Raw genomic sequence first — 27,305 nt, 5'->3', positions numbered from 1 at the left:
AAATGAATGCTACTGAACCCAAAGACATCATATACAATTATGTGCCTCCAACATTGAGATCTATTGTCCATGTCGTGTATTTACATTACAAAATTGACAGTTCCTGTTAGCAAACTTTATAACCCAATGAATATTATATTCTAAAAAATGGCATGTACAGTCATTAGAAAGCAGGCATCTTGTGTAAGCATTTTGAGTGTCTACATCTTAAATAAAACAGACGAGCATCAGCATCTTTTTTCCACCAAGCACCAGGTGTTTACCGTAAAACCTTGTATATACAGGCACTCCGGTTTCAACCGCAGCTGTCTTGACTGCAGTCATAGAGTCTGGTGAGAGATAAACATTATGGTTGATTATGTCTATGGGCAAACTTTGAGCATCCTCTTCATATGCTTTGAGGTCAGTTAAGAAGCAACAGTCATTGTTGATTGAGTTGGGTTGGGTTGGAACGCTGTTTTTTTCCGCATGAACTACATGTTGAATTTGGCAACTGGAGATAAGCTATGTGAGAGGTTAAAAGCAAACTTTTTTAACTACCAAAGCCTACTATAATTTGGCGTCCTTGTAACTGATTACAGTACAACAATGATAGGATATCTATTAATTTAGCGAATTCTTGCTATGTAATGCGCACGCACACACACACACACACACACACACACACACACACACACACACACACACACACACACACACACACAAACACACAAATTGCATTAAAAAAAATTACAGTGAAATGTGAATTGTCTGTTTGTAATTAATCAAAGTAACTGACAGAGTTTGTGTGTGTGTTTGCGTGTGTGTGTGTGGGGGGGGGGGGATAGGGGATGTTAGGAAAGTTCACCATGATTTTTATGATTTCTATTGACAACCCTGAACCCTGAAATGTTTTCTCCTTCATTAGAGACTGCATGATGGTACTGTACATCCCTTATTAATAAAACAGGAAGGGCTTTTTTTCCAGTTCACATGGGAATGACAAGAGACTACAACATTCCTAAGGAAAAAAAGGGATTAACACACAGGGACATGGGAAAGGAAGCAGGGACATGGGAAAAGTCCAGCAGCTCAGGGCTGGTAATTGCGACAGCTAGTTTCATTCCCATTGATAACAACAGACTGCCAGAGGGCTTACTAAAGGGCTCCAGCAACAGCAAGAATCTTGGTATTACTTTGCACATACAATCTTCCTTTTTTTTTTCCCTTTTTTTTTTATAGGTGATATGAAGTAAGAATACATCCAAAACCAAGGTAAGAAAGGTACATTAGTTCAAATTTGTTCTGTTTTGTAAAAAAAAAAAAAAAAAAAAAGAAAAAAAGATTTTTTTTTTTGTTGTAAGATTGACGTGTTTAATGACTGTAATTCTATAACTCTAGTTATTTATTGCATGAATGTGTTTTAAATTACAGCTCCTCCCTTTTATAATGTGACATAAAACCACAAGTCTGGATTTAAGCTGACTAAGAGGAACTGGATGAGAAACACGTGTTCCATTTTGAGAATTGATTTATTTGATTTATTTTTGCAAAAATGTTCTTTTTTTTTCAAGGTTTTACAAGTTTGTTTGTCATTTATCAAGTCATAATTTCCTTACACAGAAATGTGTTTTAGAAATGTTTCATGTTGCCCCACAGCTGGTCTTGTAGACAAACATCATCCTGACGAAAAATTTTGTTACTGAATATATATATATACACACACATACAGAAAGACTTAAATTTATGTCAAACTAGTATGGTTTCAAACTTACATTTAGTTTCAGATTATTATTGCTGCACATTTCAAGAAGCTTATGTTAGTGTAGAACAAAAGAGACACATCTCAATAACAGAACATTTTCTTTCTCTTTCTGGTAAAATGTGATTTAGTTGTGTGTGTGTGTGTATATATATATATATATATATATATATATATATATATATATATATATATATATATATATATATATATATATATGTACAGAGAAGTTTTAAGATTTCAGTGGGTGCAAAATTCGTGCATGTATCTATTTAAAGTCTTTAGTATTCTATTCAAGGACATTCTAATGCTTTACTTTAAATAAATACAGATTCATCCATTTGTATACAGATTCATCCATTTCATCTCTACAAGCATTAAGCTTTTAGCAAAAGAATTGGTCAGAAAACTAACAATGAATGAAAACGAATGCACTTCAGAGAGCTCCTGTGTCACAATTTGCTTGTCTACTTGTAAACCGTTTAATGGAAAAGTGAGACAGTGAAATTCAGTTTTGTTGTCTTCTTGCGAACAATAAATCAAGATTAAAATGTTTGAGAAAAGAATTAACACACAAAAACACGTCTGGATGAAAATGTTCTGGAATGGTTTTTCTCTCAAAAGATTACTCATTATTTAGTTATCTGCCCTACCTAGCACAGCCTATCCAGGTTAGATCGATTTAGATTGATTTAAAATATAATCATTTTAATTTTGTTGGTCAGGAGTGTTTAATTTGATTATTAGTGTTAAATCAATTCTTTTTATTGAAAATGTATTAAGTAACGAATAAAAAGAATGTTAGAATGTACTTTTTCTCACCCCATGATCTTCAGGAATAAATATGAATGGTTTAACTTAAACAAGGAAAGTGAACAAAAATTAAAATGTACTAGCAAAACCTCTTCTAGTACAGTTTGTATGTGCTTTTTTAAACAACCTTTTACACATTCAGATCGAATCATCAAATAAAATCAATATTTGGTGAGACGACACTTACCTACAAAACAGCATCAATTCTTCCAGGAACACTTGCACACAGTTTTTGATGTCTCTTCATGTAATCCCAGACAGACTCAAGTATGTTGAGATCAAGGATCTTTTGGGTCCAAACTATCACTTGTTATTCTCTAAACTAAAGTTAGTTCTTAATGGCATTCTCTGTATGTTTGTTTTTTTTGTCCTGCTGCAGAATAAATTTGGTGCCAGTTAGATGCCTCCCTGATTGTATTGCATGATGGAGTAGTGTCTGCCCGTATTTCTCCTGTAATCCATCTCTCTCAGCTCCTATGTTATCCTGCATAGTTAAGTCGCTTAGCTTTGATTCCATGTTGGAGGTGTGGATTTTTGGCTGTATTTCTTCCATGAAGACCAATTCTGGCTAGAATTCTTCAAAGAGTAGATGTGTGTTTGCCAGTTCTTTTGCTAATGGTAATATTGGACATCTTCTGAAGTCAAAGAGAAGTAAGCATGATATGACTTTCTTCTGCCATTTATTTGTGCTTCTACAAAAATAGCTTAAACAGCATATCTTGAAATCTTAGTCTGCTATTAAATCTTTGCCTTGGAGAGACCTTGCTGATGCAGTATAACTACCTGTGCTCAGTCTTGTTTTGGTGTATGACCTGTAACATGAAACTTCCACAACCTCACATTAGTAGCAGTTTGACTGTTCCTCAATTAGTTTTAAGCCTCCTACACCGCTGTTTCTGTTTCATTTCATGACTGCATTTCAGCCTACATATCCAATTAATGATCTTTAGCTCCAGCTTGGTATAACTGGTTAATCATACACCAGACTCTGATCCTAAAAAAATCCCTGAATTTGTGCAAGTGTAAGAATTGTAAGGCAAAAGATAGTCACACCAAATATTGTTTTGATTTAGATTATTTTTTCTTTTTGTTTACTTTGCATTTTATTAAAAATAAACATATATATCTATAAAATATATTTAATGTATAAATATATTATTTGAACATAATCCCGAAGACATCAAAGCTATATAAGAACGTAAGAAATTATGTAGTAAACAAATTGTGTTAAACAACCCAGAATATGTTTTATATTTTACATCAACTTAGATGACATTTAGATGTGACATTTCTTGCCTTCTTTATGTGCTTTAGATCATCAGTTGCCTTGTGCAGAGGAAAGGGTGAGTACAGAGTATGTCAATATTAGAGCTGCTACAGTTACTGTACAAATCCATATTGTGGCAAGAAACACTCAGTTAAAGAGAAAAGACCATTCATCATCAATTTAAGAAATAATGGTCAGTTAATCTTTAAATGTATCCTCCAAGTGCAGTCCCCAAAACCATCAAATGCTATAATGAAACAGGCTCTCATGAGGACCGTCCCAGGAGAGGAAGACCAAGAGCTACCTCTGCTGAAGAGGCTACGTTTATTAATATTGCCAGCCCCAGAAACCGCCAATTTAAATGATTTTGTGGGTTCAAGTGGCAGACATTTTAATATCCACTGTTCAGAGAAGACTGCATGATTTAGATCTCCATCATTGAATTGCGGCTAAGAAACACAAACAATCGATATTAGATCATTGGAAAAATGTCTTTGGTCTGATGAGTCCAAAGACATTCAAGTCCACTTGAGTCCAAATGTGAGATTTTGATTCTAATTCTGTTATGTCTTTGCTAGATGCAAAGAAGGTGAACAGACGGTTCCAAAATGTGTGGATTCCACTGTGAACCATGGAGGAGGTGTCATGGTGTGGGGTTGCTTTGCTGGTGAAACTTTTGGTAATTTAGTTAAAATTGAGGGCACACTTAAACAGCATAACATGCCATCCCTTCTGGTTTGCACTTAATGGGACGATAATATGTTTTCCAAAAGGACAATGTCCCCAAACACACCCCTAAGTTATGTAAGAGCTTTTTGTTCAAGAAGGTGAGTGATTGAATGCTGCATCAGATGACCTTGTCTTGACAATCATCCAATCAAAATCCAGTTGAGATGGTTTGGGATAAGTTGGACCCGAGAACTATTTTTGTTTACTACATAATTCTTTACATGTACTTTCATAGTTTGGATGAACTCAGTTTTAATGCACAATGTTGAAAAAAACACTAAAGGAGAAGGTGTGTCCAAACATTTGACTGGTTCTGTGTGTGTGTGTGTGTTTGTATATATATATATATATATATTAGTTACAGAAGCTGTTTTTCCATTAGTATTTGCTCAAGAGTAAGTACACATCTACCCATTGACAATAAAAGTCAGGCATATTCAGGAAGTATAAATCATAAGATGTGGGAGTCTAATCAAATGCACAGTCACCAGGGAGCTCTTGAAACATGATGAGGTACACTGCTGGAAAAAGCTCATAAAGATGTCAGGACAATGCAGATAACACATCCGTATTTCCCTTCAGTAAGCCCATTCTTGCAATTTTCTCTGTTCTGTATAATGATATGCCCTAGCAACTATAATATTGTGAGGTCAAATCTCAGAGCCCTTGAATAAGACATTTTAACCCCTAGCTACTTAGTCGTATGCATGGATTTAATTCTCACTTAATAAATTATGGATGAAAGGATTTAGCAAGCAAACAAAAGGAAATACATTACTGCTTACACTTACCTCACCACCTGAGCATGTGCTGTGAGAAAAAGCAATGTCACAACAATATCTGCAACTGTTCAAATGTTGAAAAGTGTTCTCTTCTTCTTCTTCTTCTTCTTCTTCTTCTTCTTCTTGTAACTAGACGAAAAGCGTGGAGACATGGCACACATCATGACCTCGCTGATCTCAACCACATTAATCATATACTTAGCATTTGCAGGTAATCACAAACACACGCTGGGAAAAGTCAATAGTGACAAGATGAGTTCCAAGAGAAGTATCGGCTCTTTGAATATATTCGCTCTAAGCAGTGTTTCTGTTGTATGCCTTCATGCCATCGAAAAAAATAATTGAAACCATACTTCTATTGTTGGCCACAATGAGCATCATGCTGGACTGAACTTTGTTTTTCCCACTTTTCCCTTCATATGTGAAGGACCAGTATTTATGCACAAACTACTTTGTTTATAAAGGGAATTTGCCTTTTACAGACATTAAATCTAAGGCTGACTATAATTTATTGCTCTATCTAATGGAGGTTGTTTTTTTTGTTGTTGTTGTAGTTGTTTCTGCAGTGCACCAGGAAACATTTTCTTATTGATTTTCTTTTCTTTTCAGTGTTTGATGGGTTGGATGCTTTGTCCTGTGACAGGGTGGCGTTCGAACACGGAGTGTACAACACCTGTGTACCTAGGTACAAAAAAGCCATGGAGGGCATCAACTACAATGAAGTGTGCCCATGGCCTACCACTCGAAGGTGTGTGTATTGTGTCTAAATTTTACTTTAAGCTACAGAACATCTATTGTGTTTCCAGATTTAGCCATGCATTCCTGTTATAAGTATCAAGATTTAGCTATTGTTTGTCGTAGTTACTCATAAATTCATAATATTTACTGATTTCAAATGCTTTATGGCTAGAGCCACAGAGCAGCAGATAGAGATGCCAACCCACAGCTCCAGGGTCACCTGGAAAACAGAATGGTCTTGTTAAAATTGCCTTGCAATATGCAATAGACTAGCATCCAATTGCTTAGTATTTTCACTACACATTAGATCCATCTCCATCCTGACCTTATACTGAAGATAACAGAATTGATAAATGAATGAGTCATGACAAATCACTGACTATAATAACAGAGACTTTTAGATGAGGTTTAATTTGAGTTTTAGAACCAATAATCTAAACCAGAGTGGAAATCATAGTCTACATATACAGCAGGGCTCCATATGACCTTTGGCCTGCTGTTATGGGAAATTCATAGCTTTCAGCTTCCCAGGAGTGTGTTTTGAATAACCATATCGCCACTGGGAATTTTTTAAGATGTTCTTAAGACATTTTTTCCTTTTTAAGACGGAATAATTTTAGCGCTGATGTGGATTCTGGGTAGCTACATTAATAGATACTTAATTAATAGAAATACTGTCATTACAACATGGTCCTAATCATTTTGATGTCTGGATGTGTGCATGACAGTGACAGACATTTAGATCGACACAGAGAACTAGTATGTGCTAAATCTCCCTAATTCTGCTGTCTTTGTGCCTTCAGCTACTACTCTAACTTGAGCTACTGTATTGAATACATGGTTAATATCACAAAGTGCATTGAGCCCTCTCAGAAGAACGTGATCTTTTTGGACCTCCACCACACATATTTTTTCCGCTGCGGCTTCCTGAAGGACCCGGGTAGAACTACGCTGCTGTTGTTTATACTGCCCAGCATTATCTTTACTTTTCTTATCCCCTTTTTCTGTCATTTTATCACCACTTTAGAAGGCAGTGTCTAAGATTGACTCACATTGCTTTAAAGGCTTACTCACAATATAGCATTTAACCAACTACTTATTTCTTTGCTTGTTGTGTATATGTATATATGTTTCAAGATCAAAACATTTTAGCATCAATTACTTTTTTAATCTCTGGTAAACTCCCGTTCCACATATAAACTCTTTACCACTAGTTTATTTTTACATGTTTTTATGAGTTTTCCTGCCAATTTTTCACATTCGCATATTCACTGGGTATTTCTGAGGTAAACAATTTTGAATTATTCAATAATTACAAAATCTAGCACAGATTCTAAACTTCTCTGGATATTTACTAGACTGATAGACATCCTTCCAAAAGATATTTCCTCAGTAGGTGTTTTTACGAATGGTACTTAAGAACCATGTAGTTCTTTTTGTTACTCCTATACACGAAAGACTGATGTTACACAAACACAAAATTACACATAAAGATCAATGTATGTTAAAACATCATAAATATTTATTTTATATTAATATATATTATCAGACAAAAAAATAACTTTTACAGTGGTTTGAAAACATTTGTGTACAGTAAGTCATTTCTACTGCTAATAAAATCCACATAACATCATTATCTCAGTATTCAGTATTGCTAAAGCTAGAGTAATACATTACTTATCAGAAGAATTTGTTTGCCTTTTGTTTTCAACAAACTATATCTCTTACCATAGTAACAACAGAGCAACACTGAGTTATACAAGTTGTCTGTTTGGGACTGACAACAATCAGAGATGAGTTAAAGACACTGAGTTAACTTGACACATGGGCGATGATTGTATGAAAAGCACACATTTCTACATTATATGCAATACAATTCGAAAATATTGGAAACTTGCAGGTGATATTTATGGGTTTAACAATATTTTTATTTCAATTATGTCACTAAAATATTTCACTGGTGTGTAGTCATGTACTGTCATGTCAATCGGAAAAAAACTTTACTGTCATTGTCTTTGCTGAGAGCAGTCTCTTATACTAACCACATGTCAGTAGCTTACAAATGCATCTGATTCAGATAATGAAGCTTTATGAAGCAATTGATTGTTAGTCTCTTGTTTATATAAGGCTTGCAATAAATAAATATTACAAATAAATAGAATAAATAAAGCCTCATAATTTTTCAATTCTTAAATACATTATCCAATTTTATGGTATATAACTTATTCTTATAACTTATGTGTGAGTATAGTCTTTAAAACGAATGTTGTGTGTTGAAAGTGCTATAACTAAATTACATGTTACACATCTGTATAAGGTCTACGGTGCAGAACGAAAAAAATGCAAGGATGCACCTAATTAACGGCTGACAAACTGACAGAAAATCAGACTTTTACATAAGTGCTAAAAGCAATCTAATCCATCAAAGCAAGACATTTTTCAAAAGAAGAGACTAGTCTGATAAATATCTGATAGCACATGACATTTAAACAGTGTCATTAATAGATCTGTCAGATGTGAAAGAAGTTTGAGCTGTGCAAGCACTGAATCACATAAACTTAGGCTCTGTTGAAGGAGATCAATAGTGATGATCCACATACTACATTTAGTTAATATTAAGTATCTGGTACCTAAAGAAAATGTACTACTCTAACATATATTACTCATATATTGTATACCTTATCGTATGTAGGTCACTTGAATGGTGACAGACATTAGCACTGCCATTTACAAACATCTTAATGGGTAAAATAAATATTAAAAGTCATGTATAAAAAAAATCCATCATGTCACGCAGTAATAAACTAGTGTTTTAAAATGTGGTACATAAAAATATTTATGCTCAAAGGGCACAGATTAACACAGCATGCAATTTTGATTTAAGAAACCACATTGCAAACATTCTGGCAAATGGAAATACCTGGAATATATTCAAATCTATTGGATACGTTCAACTACAGAATGACCACAAACCAAATTTAAACTAACTATAAACCTTTGTCTAGACAATTTTATTCATTTGAAGGTTTCTGATATTCTACTAGCAAATAATCTGACATCTTTCTTTTATAAGTGAATGCTTACCATAAACAATATGATCTGCCAATAGAACAGAACACTAATATTTCAAACTTGGAATGAGCAATAACTGGTCTAAAAATGAGTTTTAAAAAAGGGTTTGCTGTAATCTTACAGGCAATCATAAACACATTTCAATTTATTCAAGATACTTTCGAGACAATTTCACATCTCTGCACATATAAAGTCATTTATTTGCAGTGATGTAAGACAATATTTCATGAGTTTTCACTTATTTGTAGCTGAGGTGAAATTGCTGCAAACAGGATTGATTTTTAGAAATGTAGCACATATATAAATTGTATTTCAAGGGTATACAGCTATTACTTTACAAATCAGTTTTACCAAAAAACATTTTTTTGTGCTCTTCCTTCCACAGAATCACTTGGTAAAAGTGATCAAATACACTGGTAAGCCATTCAGTGTAGACATGAGTGTGTGGCCTGTTAAAGGTAAATGTAAACAAAAGGTTTTCTCTTGACATTGATGTTGGTTGAAGTGCTGGAAAGACTACAGGAAGCCTGTAAGGGTTTTTTTTTTTTTTTGCACAATTACCTCGATTTTAAGAAAGTGGTTTTCTGGCAGTTTTCCCAAGGGGGTCTATATAACAGGGTCAGTGTGTGTGTGTGTGTGTGTGTGTGTGTGTGTGTGTGTGTGTGTGTGTGTGTGTGTATATATACACATACAGTGTATATACCTGCCATTATCAAAGCTGTCCATGTAGTTGTTAGCCTATGTGACTGGCCACTTAAATAAAATAAAAAAACATGTTGACCTATAAATAAAGTCAACTTGGATTGATTTCTTTTGTGAAAAGTATAATAATATACAAGCTCTATGGCTTCAATAAATATTAAGAGTATTATTGTACATTTTTAAAATAATGAGGCTAGTATTTGAATGGCTGGACTATATTCATAAAAGAAATCTGGGCTGAGGAGGTCAGTAAAATCTTTTTTGCAGTTAAAGAGGTCCCTGGCTGCTTTCTCTCTCTCTCTCTCTCTCTCTCTCTCTCTCTCTCTCTCTCTCTCTCTCTCTCTCTCTCTCTCTCTTTCTCTCTCTCTCTCTCTCTCTCTCTCTCTCTCTCTCTCTCTTTTTTAAACACGTTTCATTTTAAAGATATTGTGAAAATGCAGAAAAATATGTTTTTAAAACAAGCAGGACTTTCCATTACACCCTCTCCATAGAATAAGCTTTCTCCTTCCACACTAAAACTTATGCACTATTTGAAGTTTAGTAAAAATTGTGGTTTGGTCGACTGTTCTGACTGCTGAACATAAGAAGAAAGATGGTTGTAGAATTAATACAAACTGACTCCATCCTTTTTTCACCACCATTACTTTTCTCTAAGTAGGACTCTTTGGAAAGTGAAGCACACATTCAGTGTCAAATGCAATAAAGTGTATGGGAGAAAATTGAAAGCAAAGCAGTCCGACATAATGTTACAAAATAACACTTCATTTATGGGATCAGGTGGGTGGGCCATGCTACTCCGGTGGCATTAGTCAATTAGACCATCTTGGACTTTTTCATCATGATCCAAAGTCATGATCTGAAAAACCACAGACAGAAAGTGGGTCTATGCTTTTTTTTCTCACATACACACAAATACAAATACACACACACACACACACACACACACACACACACACACACACACACACACACACAGACCTTCTCTAACAGACCTAATGGTTTTAATTTTATAGTTCTTACCATTCCTGAGCCTGTCCAGACAAACGAACACATAAACACACTCTGTTGCTCAAAAAATATTTAAAAAAGAGTTATCTGAGACCTTCCAGCATACACAGGTGTATTCTATGCCACCACTGGGCCTATAAACTTCCCTGCTGAACAGTAGCTTTAAAGATCATTAGGCTGCTTGAGTAAGCAATAAGTCTGCAGTCTTGGTAACCCACATTACCTCAAAAATGCCAGCCATCGTGACAATAGATGCCTTTTTAAGAGTTCCTTTTGTTTCCTCTCCACCTCTGTTTAATTTAAACCCTTCCTTTACAAAGCCATCTCCAAACGCTCGTACCATTGGCGCCATTCTTACAGCTGCCTGCAGGCATGTTATTACAACCAGGATATGGCACACTCTAAAGGACCATAGGATTAACAGATCACCTGGAAATTTGCAGCAATGAAATATATTCAGCATATATGTGATTATCTATAAAGAAAACAAACAAAATAGTGGCAGTGTTGGGGCTGTAAGAACTGAATCAAGCACCACGCATTACTCATGCCATACATTCTTTTATTCATTCAGCCTTAGTAACCAGTTTATCCTGGATTAAGATCAGATCTTAAGTTAGAAACATTCTGGGGCGTTAGATGGGAATACACCCTGCATGAGACAATAGCCTGTGGCAGGTCACTATGCAGGCACACATTTGCATGCTCATTAAAACCACTTTTCACCACACTGGCAAGTTTTTATGGATGTGGAAGAAACCAGAGAACCCACAGAAACACGCAGGCATCGTGTACATAATGCAAAACTGCAGGAACCTGAGCGCATTTTCTTCTCAGTATCATTTCTCGCTAACCACATTTATTCATTCATTTAGCTGATGCTTTTATTTAAAGTGGCTTTCAATTGAGCTTAGCAATTTGCTGGTATTCCTGTGAGTCTTTACAATCTTCTGGTCACTAGCTCAGAACTTTAGCCACTGAACCACCAATGTCTTAATCTCTAATCACTACTGTACTGTAATTACTGCCAAACACTGGTTTCCCCCTTAGCGATACTTCTTACTTCAAAAATGAAACCCCAAGCTAAGATTTTTGGCATCAATATTGTACTCAGTTATGAAGCTTGAGGACAACCAACATAGAAACATCTGTGTGGTCTCACAACTGACAGCCTGTTTGAACGTGTAGCAGCATTTGGTCTTACAAGTAATCCCTTATGATTGTATTTCACCATTTCCGAAACCTGTGGGGTAAATTGGGTAAAAAACTTTTCAAACGCAACGGTGTGTGTGTGTGTGTGTGTGTGTGTGTGTGTGTGTGTGTGTGTGTGTGTGTGTGTGTCTGTGTGAAAACAGAACCTGCTCTTGTGATTTGTGTAAAGTACACAGTGATGAAGCACATGCATCAGGAACCAGTCAGGATGTTATTTACAGTCTAAAGGGCATCTTTTTTACTGTTCGCACACCCTGTGGCTCAAAGTGTTATGAAACTGGAAGAATAATACTTCAGGTCATATAAAAAATATGGACGAAAGTTCACTGGACCCATCTTGGAGCTTGCGAGGTCCTCGGGCGAACATTTATGTCATGTCAAAAGATTAAAAAAAACAGATAAAAAACGAAATTTGACCACTCGTTTGTTGGCGGCACCACAATGTGGATTTTTTAAAAGGTCATTTACTTCCTTTAAACTAGTTAAAGTTTGATAGATTGGAAGAATGCCGAGTTTTCTCTCTGCATTTCGTTCACTTTTTTGGCAGCAGAATGAAGCGGAGCCCAAAACTCTCACTTCCAGTTCGAGTGCTAATTTTAAATGCATCCATATACACCAGTGGATTAACTGATTTTATAATTAAACTTTACAATCTGTACATTTCATCTTTAAATCATGTACACTATGGCTTTTGACTGTTCCAGTAAAACAAGAACTGAAATATAACATTAGCATGTAACATACAAATCTCACATTATGAACACAAAATAAATAGTATAGGAAAAGTATATGGGTGTGCTAACTTTTTTTTTAATGCTCTGCATCTCTTATGAAATGCCCAGATCACTGCAAATGTTACAAGTAAGTGCTGTTTTCAGGAAAAAAGTCATTTTGCAGTATGCCAGCAAATCAATATTAGAATCTATCAGAATGAAATCTTACGTGTTCGTGTCTTCATGACAGCATTGACAGCATTATATCATACCACATACAAAAAAATGGAATCACACAGAATGTGTTTGTGTTTAAAACTCTAAAAATTGTGAGATTACTAGTACTATTGAAATTCACTCAGGTTCTGTGGCCAGTAGCTACACTACAACAAAAAAGGAAACTCTGACAAGAAGTTGGCTTCTATATGCAGTGATTTCAGGGTAAGGAGTGACTTTATACATCAATATAAGGTGCAAGGTGTACTTTTGGATCTGTTGTGTATTTTAGGACTTTCCCTGCTCTAATACAATAGACTCACTGTATCTGCTCATAAACATGCACTTCATGAGGTAAAACGGGTGTGTTAGTGCTGCTAAAACAGTAAAATCAACCAGTCCTGAATCAGGACAGTAAAACACTGGACATCATCAAGTTTCAGGGAGACCACTTATGAGAAACCAGAAGATCAATTTAAAAAATGTCTAATAAATAAATAAGAATAACCACCACAGAAAGGAATCTAAGAATCTATCCTGTGAATCTCTGGCATCAATATCTCCATTTTACACAGCATAAGTACAATATCTGAATATACACACAACACATTTTTGAATGAGAGTAGATTATCTGAGTTCATCATCGTACATCATGGTGAGTGTCACCTTTTAGGCGGTTTATCCTGTGACCAGACACCGGGTCTACACAAGCATGTGAATCTCATTATACTCGTCACGACCATCTTCATCAAAATTGGGTGAATCCTCATCTGCGTCCAACTGTAGGAAAAAAATTATAAGCTCCTTTACATCCAATACATCATGTATGAGGATTTTCTATAGTTGTGGAATTCACTTTCCTTTAAAATAACAAAGAACTGAGGTACATTCAGGAAATCACAAAGGAGTCACGTGATCAGGCATAAAGTAAGAGAAATTCAATAGAATCTAAAAACATCCAAAAGAATCTAATTTGAGAAAGAATTTTACCACAAAAATGAATGAAGATATAGAGCCCTTTAAATATAAAGCCCTCAATATTAACACATATTCAGACTTGGGTATTGCAGCTACTTACTCTATATAGACAAAAGTTTGTGGACACCTGACCATATGATTCCTATGAGCTTTTTGAACATCCCATTCCACATTTAGTCTCCAGTTACTTTTATAATAACCTCCACTTATGCTTATTCAGCCACAATGGCATAAGTACATTCCGAACATATCGTTTAGCATGACATTAATACGGCTAGTGACCTTTCTTAAAAACATACTTGGTCCTGACTTTCTTCCTTTCTTTAAAAAAAATAAAAATTACTAACAGTATCATTAAAAATGAAAACAAATGTTATAAGCATTAGGCAGACTCCCGAAACCGAAAAATAAGCGAATGTCTTATGTGAAAGACACAGATGTAAGACTTTAGTGACTTTTAGAGTCAATATATTACTTTAACAATATATTTTCCAAAGTGTTTCTGAGAATCTGTATTTTTTTCCAGCTCTGGAAATGACTAGCTTTAAGAATACATATTTTTAAAGACTTTATGGACCTGTACAAGAACTACAAGCTGATTTATGAGCGTGACTTACAGCTGCCAGCTCCCTCTCCTCAAAGATCCTTGTAAGGATGAGTCTTCGCAACGGCACGGTCATGATGAGGATGAAAGGGAAAGCCAGAGACGCCACAGTGGATTTCACCACCCACAAGAGCGCAATACATAACAGCTGGATTATAGTGAACATGTTCATACGCCATGTCTTCACCTAAGGAGATATAAGTGACACCAGTTTTATTTATTTTATTAATTTTTAATGCCATATTACCAGTAATTGTTACCTGATGTAAATGTATTATCTTAAATAATTATCATCAATATTGAGGATTATATTGAAAGAATTAAAAAAGGAAAGTGAGGGTTTGGGCACCACCTTGTGGGGGCATCATTATTAAATGTTCAAATATTCCTCCAAGGAGATAATCCAAGAATTCATCTTATATTTATTATTTAATATCGGCCACTTCCTCAAAATCCAATCAAACTTATGCAACTTATTCATGACATTTATAACAGCAATCTAAATGCATAGCAGAATACTTGTTGCAGGAGCCCTTAAGCAAATTTTTCTCTTAGGGCGGAGTATTTTTTACAAGAGCGGTAGTAATATGAAAAACTGTTTTCCAAATCATTTCTCCTTACTTTTGTAACAAAGTTGTGATCAGGATGGTGTTTTGCAGGAGTCACCATGAGTGTGATGCGCTCATAAAGCTGGATACCAGTCAGGGAGGTGATGCCCATGTACAGAAAAATCCCAAAAAGCACAGCCAGTGGAATATGGCGCAGCACATCTGTCATCACAATGGACATCCCTGCAGGTTTCAGATATATGTACAGAAATTCGAAACAGTTACGCAAAGAAGCGTAAAACAGTGTAATAAAATACAATGCCGCACAATGAAAAGAAAATAAATTCAAATGTTTTTATTATTATTATTATTATTTTTTGTTACTTGTTAGCTCTTACTACTCTTACCCACGAGTATGGCGACACACATCCCAGTCAGTCTCTGCTCTTTAACCTCCTGGATCATAGGCTTTTCTCCAGGAGCTGTTGCTTTGCTCATTACTGTCAAAGCATTGACATGGGTGACAGAGCGCACAGTGGCAGCTGTCAACCACGGCAGGCCGAAGAGTGGGCAGATAGCACCCAGAATCACAATCAGCAGCAGATCCAAGTGGAAACCTGAACCCTTCAACAAGCGACGCTCTTTCTTATTTACTATCAGCCTATCGGGGGGGGGGGGGGGGGGAGAGAGAGAGAGAGAGAGAGAGAGAGAGAGGGGCAGAAATCTGAGAATACAGTACACAATTGTATATTTTAAGCTTTATATTTGCATTAAATATTTAATATCATAAATTGTAACTGTCAGTGCATGCATGTATTAATCAATGGAGAGTTTTCATATCCAATAACACTAATAAAATCCTCCTAAACCGCTCTTTTTATGGTAACTGCACTGACCACTTTATTTAGTGCATTAATAAGGTATCTAGCTAGAGTGAGCCTGGACTTAATGGCATACTGCTATGGGAAAACCATCTACTGTTTAATAGAGTGGCCAAAGTAAACTTCATTATTAATCTTACAGTTGCATGACCTACTCTCATACGAAATACTGACAAACTATCAAATATATAATAATAAATATATAAAATGACAGATTTAAGACATCACTGAAAGGGATATATTTGCAAAATAAAATAAAAAAGCAATTGTCTTTTCATTGTCAAGGTTTCATATAAAAAAAGATTATATTATAAAAATATATTTGATTCATTCATTACAAAATATAATGCAAATCAACTGCAATAACAGCTCATTGAGGCTTTGTGTAAAAAAAACTTTGTTGGGTTTTTTTTTTGCCTTGAAAGTTTATATTTATTAGTGACTATATATCTGTCATCATTCAGAGCAGAACATCATTTTCAAACCACATGCATCATTCTTATGATCAACATCATAACATGGCACAACTATGGGACAATTGAATCACCGCAGAAGCAACAAAATTAATAAACTAGCGGCACAAGCCTCCACTACAGTGATCATTAGTAAGCAGCTCTTCACAAATTGAGTGAGAAGCTTTCAGTTTTACAGCTTTACCCATATGTTCATGTAAAAAATAAACCAACTCATTAATAAATATTACTGATTTATGAATGATTTTTTATTACAGCCCAGTTAAAAACAATAGCTTTGAATGCTTTGTTGAACTCGGTTTGGACTGGAGATGATTGTTATGGTTAGACTCGTGGAAACAAAATGACCTCGAACAACATAATGTAAATCTTTTGTTAAAAGAAAAAGAAAACATAAACAACATGGCGAGGATATAAAGCCAAACTCACGTTGTGATCTGCGTCTCCATGAAGATGAGGATGAAGACGAGAAGGGCAGGAACCACGCAGGCTCCCATCATCCAAGTGGGGAAGGCCTGTTTGTCTCCAAACGGGCTGATGAACCAGCCTCGTTTGTCAGGAGATGTGACCGAGAAACCAGAGGGCACGTTCAGTTTCTGCAACCACAAAAACACTGTTGCTCAGATCCCAGGCCTCGCTGGTCACTGAGCCATGCCAAGCATTTAACCACATTCTAATATGCACTCTGAAAGAAACCTGGCTTCAATTACAGGCAAGTATTTAATAAAAAGTATGAGCAAGCACAGAGAATCTGAACATACACTGCTACTCAGTATAGATTATTCTATCTATCTATCTATCTATCTATCTATCTATCTATCTATCTATCTATCTATCTATCTATCTATCTATCTATCTATATACTGTGTATATATATATATATATATATATATATATATATATATATATATATATATATATATATATATATATATATATATATACACACACACACACACACACACACACACACACACACACACACACACACACACACACACACACACACACACACACTGTATATTACATATTAGTATAAATACCTGTGTGTAAGTGTCAGGGATGAGGAGGTCCACTATTACAGATAGAAGAATAGAGATGGGTATGCCAAAATCTCCAATAATTCTCCTGACCTTCAAACAATGAAACAGAGGAACAAAAAAGACTGCTCAAGTACCTTTAATCTTGTGTTGCATTACAGCAGAAGTACCCAGGATGCCCTAGTCAGGCAGGGTCAGTTTCAGGTCTGTTCCAAGCTAGAGGGGTTTTTTTGTTGGATGAGTAAGAATCTTCTCATATTAATTTGGGATGTAGCTAGGATTAAATTGACTGAGCATCACATCTTTCAGTCTGTTGGACTGAGGACCTAAAGGCTTTTATTAATTAGAATGCACAGATCACTTTAGCAACTAAGTAACATTAGTTTTTATACGTGAGGTAAAAACAGAAACATCATAACCAACTACTTTATAATCAACTACTTGTTGAGAATTTTGTTGTTGATGATGTTGCAAACAAAATTTGCTACCTTAAAAACTTTGTTAGAACAGAATAAAAATCCCAACTTCACATAGTTTGCTTCACATAGACTGCAATAATATGCTTAATTAGCTAATCAGCTTGACAAATGCTATTGTGCTAGTAACCACAGATTTTGCCCAGTTTCCAGGCAACCTAAACAATATACTGGGCAACACATTGTTGTTATTTGCTTTGTGGTTTAGATAATGTGTATGCTTTGTACACTCACATAAATACACACAGCATATCCTAGTGTAACACTAGTGTAACTCTAATACAGTAATAATGCAAGTACATTTCAATAAAAGGACAAGTGCAACACAATCGTATAAATCATAGCATATCAACACATCTTATTTTGGAAGAATAAATACACAATACAGCAGTAGTAACATAAGTGTATTGGTGTGAATCTTCTACCTTGCCACCGAGGAAGCGACTGTTGCGGAACTTTCGAAGGAAAAAGGCCACAAAGAAGGTTCCCAGCATGAGCACAAGGGAGAGTAGGGCAGTGTTGGGCTGGTTAAGAATTAGACCCTCAGTTACAACATTGCTTTCTGATTCTGGTTGTCCATGCACAGGAGGGCCTGGAGAGACTGGATAGGTTTTCATCAGTGGGTGTTCCTGGAATATCTACAACCAAAATCATTGTTGAAGATTATTGGACTTTGTATAATATTCGAATCTAGATCTAGTAACAGAATAGTACTTACATGTCATATGACTTTTTATATGGTATCTAACTGTGTATAATATCAGGTCAACAAAAAACATGACAAAAATAACAGCAGCTTATAGAGTATAATTACTGCGAGTTTCATTGTTCATTGTACTGGTAGTTTTCACTTTAATAAACCTGTATACTGTAGTGATTTATAATCTGATGCCATGAAATGATGGGGACCTTTTGAGTTTGGTTGCTTTCAAGGTTTCTTCCTTAAGTCAACTCAAAAACAACCTTATGCTGCCAGTGTTTGCACTGAATTGCTTATTAGGAATCTAGAGCCAGATCATTGTTTATGACACACAGCTGTAGTTTATGACAATGTCTACAACTAAAAGCACTCTATACAATATATCTATCTAGCACTTAATACAGTTTTTAGTATAAGTCAAGTAATACATTTTGTTTCGCAGTAATAAATTAGGAATGTTACATGCTCATTTATTAGAATGAGCAAATGAAAATTTCAGATTAGAATCTACAAACCATCACCAAACGATTCTGCTATTGTAGGTGCAAATGCATTTAATTAGTGTCATATCCTAATGTATCTGATGCACTTACCATCTCAACCCACCCCAATTATTATTATTATTATTATTATTATTATTATTATTATTATTATTATTATTATTATTATTATTTTTACATGGGTACTTTTATCTCAAGTGTATCTTTCTTTCACAAAATATACCGATACCAATATAACAAGATTGTCTAGTTGTTGCGATTGTGTGCACTGGATTATCACCTTGAAGAGTTTGGAGAAGGTCTCACAAATAAAGATGAGGGAAATAAGGAAGGCAAAGATCTCCTGAGTGAAGGGCGAGATGTAGCGCACAAGGAAGCTGCCTTCCACCGCTACAATCACCAGCACAATGAAAATGAGCCAGAAGCCAATCCATACTCGACCTGTAAGGTACTCGAAGCCCTGCGCCTGGCAGAACTATTCCAGAAAACAGAGAAATGAATACTTTAGAGACAGTCTTATTAGGTGCAACCTTAAAATCCAATACCTGAAAAACTATTCTGTATATTTTTATTGGTAGAACTGATTCTTTCCTCAACTTTTCTTAGCCTTAAATAATAAATATTGGTCCTTGACCTTACATTATTTGGATAAACCACAATAAATGAGTCAACATCATACCTAAAGTCTAAAAGATTACTGTAACAGCCACACATTTTGTATGAAGTAATATAATGAGCTAGGAAACTTTCACCACTCAGTAAGTCCTTGGTATTGAGCAGGTTGGTTTGGCTGTGGCTTTGTGGTTTAGTGGGAGTTTACCTTATAGAAGGCCTCCTCAAACACTAGAAGAGGCCCGGAAAAGCCAATAATGAGAAGTGGCTGTCCTGCCAGCAGGGAAAACAGCACCCCGACTGCTGATGTCGAGATAATGAGTTCAGACACTCCCATCATACCTTGAGTCTTCTCTCCTAAATAAACCAGAACATTGGTGTCTGAGCACATTTAATGGTAGCAGATCCAAAACAAAACTAAATTGTGATTGCGTATATAAACCTCATGCTCAATAATGCGAGCCTTTGCTTTTATTCATTTTACAGGATTGGTTTCAATGAATTCAGAACCTGTCCCAAGAACACTGTGCATGACATGGGAATACAGCCTAAATACAAAACCAGTCCATTACAGTGCCCTATACTCACACAGTCACACGAATGGGCAATTTAGAAAAGCTAATACATATTCCAGAACGTTTATTGGAGGTCGACACTAAACCGAGCACCCAGAGTCAGGGAAACACAAGTTCAGGTTTTCTAGCAATTATTGGTATTACATTTAAGTTTTTTATTTTGATTATATTTGCCCATATTCTAGCTTTATTTTACTTTGTTACTCCTGAATAATATGGTAAAGAATATAAATATGGTTAATAAAAGCTATCAATAACTAACATTTCCATTACCTAGCAGTCCACCAAAAGTGATGGTTGGTGAAAGGGCAGCAAAGTAGATGAAAATGACAGCAGCAAAGCACTGCATATCCACCGCATCTTTCAGATCACTTATGTAGTGTGGGTAGCGGCGGCGAATATCATGGATTAGCCCCCCAAATGGGATCCCAGAGCGTTTCAGCGGATCCACCTCTAGTTCCTCATCCATCTGATCATCTTCATTGGGATCTGACAGAGGATACCATAAAACTCATCAGCTTATTACTCATGTCATGTGATTTGTTGAAATTGAAATCGAAAGTACTAAAGTAGTAAAGATCATTCTACAGATTTATGATTTAGTTATTAATTGATGCCAATCCAGATTTTAAGTGCATTTTTTATGAAAAGAGAAATATTTCAGGTATTCAAAGATATTTCTCTAAAGAAAGCTGCCACAGATTCCATAATTCCACAGACTTTATCTCAAGGCAGTCAGGGGTTATATCCTAAATCACATGACAAGCAGCATGTTAGAACATTACTCTATATTTTACACAAATTGTGTATATATTACGAAAGTCTATTTTTAACACCACTCTTCATAGCTTCTCTTATTGACAGCAGTTTACACCATAACTAAGTGTAATCTTATGATTTACATTCACAGACTACTCCATTCAGTCTAGAAACCACCCATTGCATTAGCACCATGTCTACTTATGTTCAGAACATAAAACTTGCAGATAGTTACCACTAAAAAGACTCACATTTGGTCTCCTGATTAGGTCCTGCCACTCCACACAGGCTTTTCTTATTCTCTCTCTCCTTGCGCTTGCGTAGCATCTGCTTCTGAAAGGAGGCCACTGTCTTTAGCAAGTCCTTGCCCTCTACGTCTGAGGGTGGAATCACAATGCTGCAGTCTAGGAACTCATTAATACCATTAAGCAGATCCTGACGGTCATCAGCAAAGTAGGCCACTTCATGGAAGTTCTGAGAAAGGCCAAGAGAAGCACTAAATATCAGTTTTAGCGATAATTAAAAAATAAATTGTCCTTAACCATCATTTTCCATTCGTTGTCCAATACTTAGCAGATTCACAGGTTGATGATTGCTGATGATTTAATGCAGACCTATCAATTTCTCTCAAATATACAGTATTAAAATTTCAGAATTAACAACTTAAGTTAAATTTAAAATTCATGTCAATCAATATGTAAAGAAAGTAAACTGTATTCAGAGTTGGGTTCCACAGTTGTGGTTATATAAAACTGCCAGATAATGCTTCTGGATTACTACTGCTCTGTGCTTAAGCCAAAACAACAATCCAGCCAAAACAACAGTCCAGTGTCAGAATACCATAAAACTAAGACATGGTGGTGCAGGAAAAACAAGAAATTTAATTAGGTTTGACACTCCAGGTTTAGAAATGACAACTAGTGGTTTATGCCTGCAGTCAGTGGTTCAGTGATTATTGCTTACTGGTCAAGCTAATCACAACATTTACAGTGGGGCAAAAAAGTATTTAGTCAGCCACCAATTGTGCAAGTTCTCCCACTTAAAAAGATGAGAGAGGCCTGTAATTTTCATCATAGGTACACTTTAACTATGAAAAAAAATCCAGAAAATCACATTGTCTGTTTTTCAAAGAATTTATTTGTAAATTATGGTGGAAAATAAGTATTTGGTCACCTACAAAATGCAAGATTTCTGACTCTCACAGACCTGTAACTTCTTCTTTAAGAGGCTCCTCTGTCCTCCACTTGTTACCTGTATTAATGGCACCTGTTTGAACTCGTTATCAGTATAAACAACGCCTGTCCACAACCTCAAACAGTCAGACTCCAAACTCCACTATGGCCAAGACCAAAGAGCTGTCAAAGGGCACCAGAAACAAAATTGTAGACCTGCACCAGGCTGGGAAGACTGAATCTGCAATAGGCAAGCAGCTTGGTGTGAAGAAATCAACTGTGGGAGCAATTATTAGAAAATGGAAGACATACAAGACCACTGATAATCTCCCTCGATCTGGGGCTCCATGCAAGATCTCACCCTGTGGGGTCAAAAGGATCACAAGAATAGTAACAAAGGCTACCATCAGTAACAAACTACGCTGCCAGGGACTCAAATCCTGCAGTGCTAGATGTGTCCCCTGCTTAAGCTAGTACATGTCCGGGCCCATCTGAAGTTTGCTAGAGAGCATTTGGATGATCCAGAAGAGGATTGGGAGAATGTCATTTGGTCAGATGAAACCAAAAAATAACTTTTTGGTAAAAACTTAACTCAAGGGACCAGGATGACTGATCCGTGTAAAGGAAAGAATGAATGGGGCCATGTATCGTGAGATTTTGAGTGAAAACCTCCTTCCATCAGCAAGGGCATTGAAGAAACGTGGCTGGGTCTTTCAGCATGACAATGATCCCAAACACACCACCCGAGCAACGAAAGAGAGGCTTCGTAAGAAGTATTTCAAGGTCCTGGAGTGGCCTAGCCAGTCTCCAGATCTCAACCCCATAGAAAATCTTTGGAGGGAGTTGAAAATCCGTGTTGCCCAGCGACAGCCCCAAATCATCACTGCACTAGAGGAGATCTGAATGGGCCAAACTACCAGCAAAAGTGTGTAAAAACCTTGTGGAGACTTACAGAAAACATTTGATCTCTGTCATTGCCAACAAAGGGTCTATAACAAAGTATTGAGATGAACTTTTGTTATTGACCAAATACAGTGGAACCTCGGAGCTCGCGGCCTCAGCGCTCGCGACCTCGCATGCTCGCGACTTTCATTCCGACCGGCGACTCTCATTCAGATCGCCTCATGAGCAACCGCGAGCTGCTCAAAACGCTAGTTTTAACATTTCTAATCATGGTTTATCTAATTAAAATTGTCTAATAATTAAGTGTTATGGAGTGAAATAGTGTTATTTACTAATTTAAATCGATTTCGTATAGTCTTCTTTGGGTTTTTACTGGGTTGGAAGGGGCGTATCAAAAGGTCGCGAAAATTCGGAACTCGCGACCGGTCTTGGTCCCTAACCCTCGCGAGCTCCGAGGTTCCACTGTACTTATTTTCCACCATAATTTGCAAATAAATTCTTTAAAAATCAATGTGATTTTCTGGATTTTTTTTTCTCATTCTGTCTCTCATAGTTGAAGTGTACCTATGATGAAAATTACAGGCCTCTCTCATCTTTTTAAGTGGGAGAACTTGCACAATAGGTGGCTTACTAAATACTTTTTTGCCCCACTGTATATGCACAATATTATTCTTCAAAATATACAGGGCAGATGTACTTTACAAAAATCTATTGCATGCCCAATGCGACTTTCAATGAAAAGCCTCTTTTCATACATTTTTTATGTCTAATGTTTCTGGGTAGTGGTTCTTTCTCTTTGCTAAGTTGCTGACTGTTCAAAATTTTTATGTTCCTTAGAATAACATAAAAAAAAAAACCTTGAATTTGTCTGGCCATGTCTTAAATTCATTTGTATTTGCAGCTACTCAAAAATATTAGAAAAAGTTGTTTGAACACTACATGGTAGGTAGAAAAATTGGAATAATTGTCTGAAGACTAACTTTATCAGACATAAGTGTGGAGAAGGAACGTCCAATCTCGTGGTAGTCCATGTTACTCTGAGATGGGCCCAGAAGCACAAAAATGAAACGCACAGGAACTGGGACCTCCAGAACCGATTCCAGCAGAACTGCTTCGTTCAGGCGCACAAATGCCATTGCAGGCTGCTCCAGAAACTCCACACAGCCTACACACACACACACACACACATTGTCTCACTATCTTTTGACATAATTACTAATGTAGCTGATTAATGCTATGACTGCATTTAAACCGTTTAATCCTCTCTCTCTCTCGCTCTGACAATTTCATTTTTAAATGTATGCAAGCATAAATGTTTTATTTTTTTCATTCTCAAAATCAGATGTGACAATATAGAATAGTATAATCCAGCAAGGTCACAATAAAGTGTTATTGGCAATCTATGATGTTATGACTTACATAATCTTTGGCTTTGAGAACGAAACAAAAGAGGGAAAAAAAACTGAAGCGATCCTTTGCTTACCCACTAAAACCACCGTGGCCTCAGCATCCTTGGGGATCTTTGCCAGCAGTTTCATAGATCTGGCTGCAGTGTGTGCCTCTGCAGGAACGGGGTGCAGGTTTTTCTTTCAATAACAGAAGAAAATAGTTAGTAAGCTATTAATGTTAAACACTGGCTGTGGTTAAAGTGTTTTGGCAGGCAGTGCACAAAAATGTCACTCGATGGCCGTATTATAGGCTACGCTTCCACATGTAAGTGTGTATATGTGTTCGTCACTGCTCTTTAGATTTTAATAAACCTTTTTTTTGCCTGTCTTTAATCAAAGAGCCTAATGTACAGGACTAGGATAAAAAAAAAAGACTTGCCAAATGGTCATTTTAAAGTCATTTAAACATTGCTTTTATGGGCTGAACATGCCAACATTTTGAGCCGTAGGAAACATTAAAGGCTTCACAGCTATTGTGTCAGTAGGCTTTAACAAGAAGCACCTGTGTACCTCCGAGTCATGAACATGTGCTAATATAAATGCAGGCATTACTGGTCCTTCTAAAGGTGCAAGCACAGCATCACATCACAGCGCATTTGCACAAACCTTCACGAAATTAGTGTATGAATTGAGCAATCTTCAAACTTCTCTGAAATAAAGCTACCTTTAGATTAATGACAGAGAAGAATCGTTGAATATGGTAATTAAGCGTTAGGATCAGTGCAAAAAAAACAAAAACGTCTGATCCTCCAATGCAGCGCATACATGTCATAACATGCGAGCAAAGATAAAACATGCCACATAGGATTCATTCATCTTTATATGGATTGTGTAAGTTTTTTTATAAGATTTTAATTTTTTTTCTAGTTGTCATATCCTGTGTCTGGTTGTTGCTTGTGGTAACTACTGAGCTGCCTTTTTAGTTAAGAGTCCTCTTTTAAAAGTTTCCTCCCACAGTGTAACTCCCCTGATTAAATAAAATTTAAATACAAACGCCATAAATAAACACCTCTTTGTCGTGCTCTGGTGATTTTGTGTCGTGATCCTGGGCCACTAGTGGCAGGCTCGTGTCACGAACATGGTTGTGGTTATGGCGCAAGCTACCGAGGCTGGTGATCGAATGGTTTCGGTGGAAACGGCCATCTTTTTCATCATTTGGGTGACTGGAAAAAAGGAAGGTCACGTCAAAAACGAAAAGTCATGATTTGCGCAATGCTTGCATATCCCTGACAACCATAACATATAATTCTTTGTTTCATTTGAGAACATGTGTTCTGCCCTCGCAAGACAAAAGAACACTATATGCCCCTGTTCACGTTTATCTTGGTTTGCGAGTATTTATGATGGTTTCAGCTTCGGGTTCAATATTTGCAAACTAAACACAGAAACCCCACATTACATGATATGAAAATCCAAATTGCAAACCAAACCACATTTTCCATTCAAGCAGAGAAAATCCTGCCAAAGAAATCAGTAGGAATTGTAAGACACTACAAATGGATCACGTGGGCCTAATAACATCCGGGGCCAATTATACGGAATCTTTGGTCCACCGTGACATATAAACATGTGCACAAAGGCATGTAAGGCTTTATTATTTTTTAAAACAAATAATTATTATTTGCCACATTGTCTGCATGTTTTGCAACTGAGGTATCGGCTTTTCCATTTACAAGAGGCGGGAATTGATGCTTCAGCTGGTGCTTCTTAAAATGCAAATCTAAAATTTGTTTTTAACTATTCCACAGCTCATTTGGTATGAAGGAAACAAACTTTTGCAATATCGTTAATTGGAAAATATTCATTATGAAGGTTTTGAGATTATAATGACCATACATTGTTAAAGGTTTTCTAAAATAAATGTAGACAATATAACAAATAGAAAGTAGGATTTTTTTCTGTTTCCTCCCAAATCTCAAATACAGGCCAGTGAGTACAAATGCAATAGGAACCACCCCCAAAGGTTTATTTTTTTGCGGCTTGCGATGGACTGGTGTATTCTCTTCTCACAAAGTGCTTATTTACCCTGTCCAGGATACAGGGCTTACTGAAGATGAAGGAATAAATGAAAAATGACAGACACACGTTTTTTTTAGTCATGTTGTTTTTTTTTTTTTTGTGTGTGTAGCTTCTCAGACACTCGGTTAATGTTAGCAATAACAACGTAACTCCCACTTAAACATGATTCAAGCGCCAATAAAACAGTCCTAGAGTCCAGTTCAAAGTTGCTAAATGTATTCCAGCTGTTTTCAACAATAACCTTCAAAAAAAATTCCTCTCAAAGTTAGTGTTTTGTTTATGAGCACCCATAAAAGTAACTTGAGCTGCTTGAGTTTTTGTCATGGTGATAATAATTCTGCCATTAATTCTTGGACATTGTCAGTTCTTGGTTCCAAAACAGCAGCATTTTTAGTGCTGAAACCAAATCTGGTTGCAAATTTTCTACTCTTCTGCAATTAAATGGTAAGTGTACAAGAATAGGCTTCTGGCACCTTGTCTGTGGAAAAAGGTCTAGCAGAGATGTGTTTTACCACTTGGTACACATATGCTGTCAACACAATGCTATAATGTCCAGGTAGTGATATCAGTGCTCTTGTTAGGTCTCAGCTTATCTGGGCATCTAAATGCCTCAAGCAGTGTTTT

At 36.2% G+C, this 27,305-nt stretch overlaps 1 protein-coding gene and 1 long non-coding RNA gene across 4 annotated transcripts in view; one reads left to right on the top strand and one right to left on the bottom strand.

Annotated features, from left to right (window-relative positions):
* The first annotated feature begins 1,012 nt into the window (after window positions 1-1,012).
* On the top strand, window positions 1,013-9,833 carry LOC310723981. 2 transcript variants are annotated; one of them, XR_014532872.1, is made up of 5 exons: window positions 1,013-1,254; window positions 3,869-3,897; window positions 5,466-5,543; window positions 5,942-6,080; window positions 6,874-9,833. It is a non-coding gene; the product is annotated as an uncharacterized lncRNA (long non-coding RNA). The 2 variants fall into 2 exon arrangements; XR_014532873.1 differs by lacking the exon at window positions 3,869-3,897 and having other exon boundaries at window positions 1,016-1,254.
* Window positions 9,834-12,854: 3,021 nt separating this feature from the next.
* The window catches only part of slc4a3 (solute carrier family 4 member 3), a 64,594-nt gene continuing 50,143 nt past the window's right edge, over window positions 12,855-27,305 (bottom strand). For both annotated transcript variants that reach the window (XM_083537488.1, XM_083537489.1), the window contains 14 exons: window positions 25,672-25,825; window positions 24,698-24,800; window positions 24,195-24,379; window positions 21,391-21,613; window positions 20,654-20,869; window positions 20,014-20,162; window positions 19,474-19,668; window positions 18,419-18,631; window positions 17,521-17,610; window positions 16,907-17,073; window positions 15,531-15,784; window positions 15,197-15,366; window positions 14,589-14,762; window positions 12,855-13,773 (listed from right to left, as the gene is read on the bottom strand). In XM_083537488.1, the coding sequence (XP_083393614.1) occupies window positions 13,696-13,773; window positions 14,589-14,762; window positions 15,197-15,366; window positions 15,531-15,784; window positions 16,907-17,073; window positions 17,521-17,610; window positions 18,419-18,631; window positions 19,474-19,668; window positions 20,014-20,162; window positions 20,654-20,869; window positions 21,391-21,613; window positions 24,195-24,379; window positions 24,698-24,800; window positions 25,672-25,825 (2,371 nt within the window). In that variant the 3' untranslated portion in view covers window positions 12,855-13,695. The remainder of the gene's footprint in view (window positions 13,774-14,588; window positions 14,763-15,196; window positions 15,367-15,530; window positions 15,785-16,906; window positions 17,074-17,520; window positions 17,611-18,418; window positions 18,632-19,473; window positions 19,669-20,013; window positions 20,163-20,653; window positions 20,870-21,390; window positions 21,614-24,194; window positions 24,380-24,697; window positions 24,801-25,671; window positions 25,826-27,305) is intronic.

This window comes from Silurus aristotelis (assembly GCF_946808225.1).
Source record: "Silurus aristotelis genome assembly, chromosome: 3".
In the NCBI taxonomy this organism is placed as follows: Eukaryota; Metazoa; Chordata; class Actinopteri; order Siluriformes; family Siluridae; genus Silurus; species Silurus aristotelis.
The sequence above is the reverse complement of the archived record's forward strand: the minus strand, read 5'-3'. Positions and strand labels throughout refer to the sequence as shown.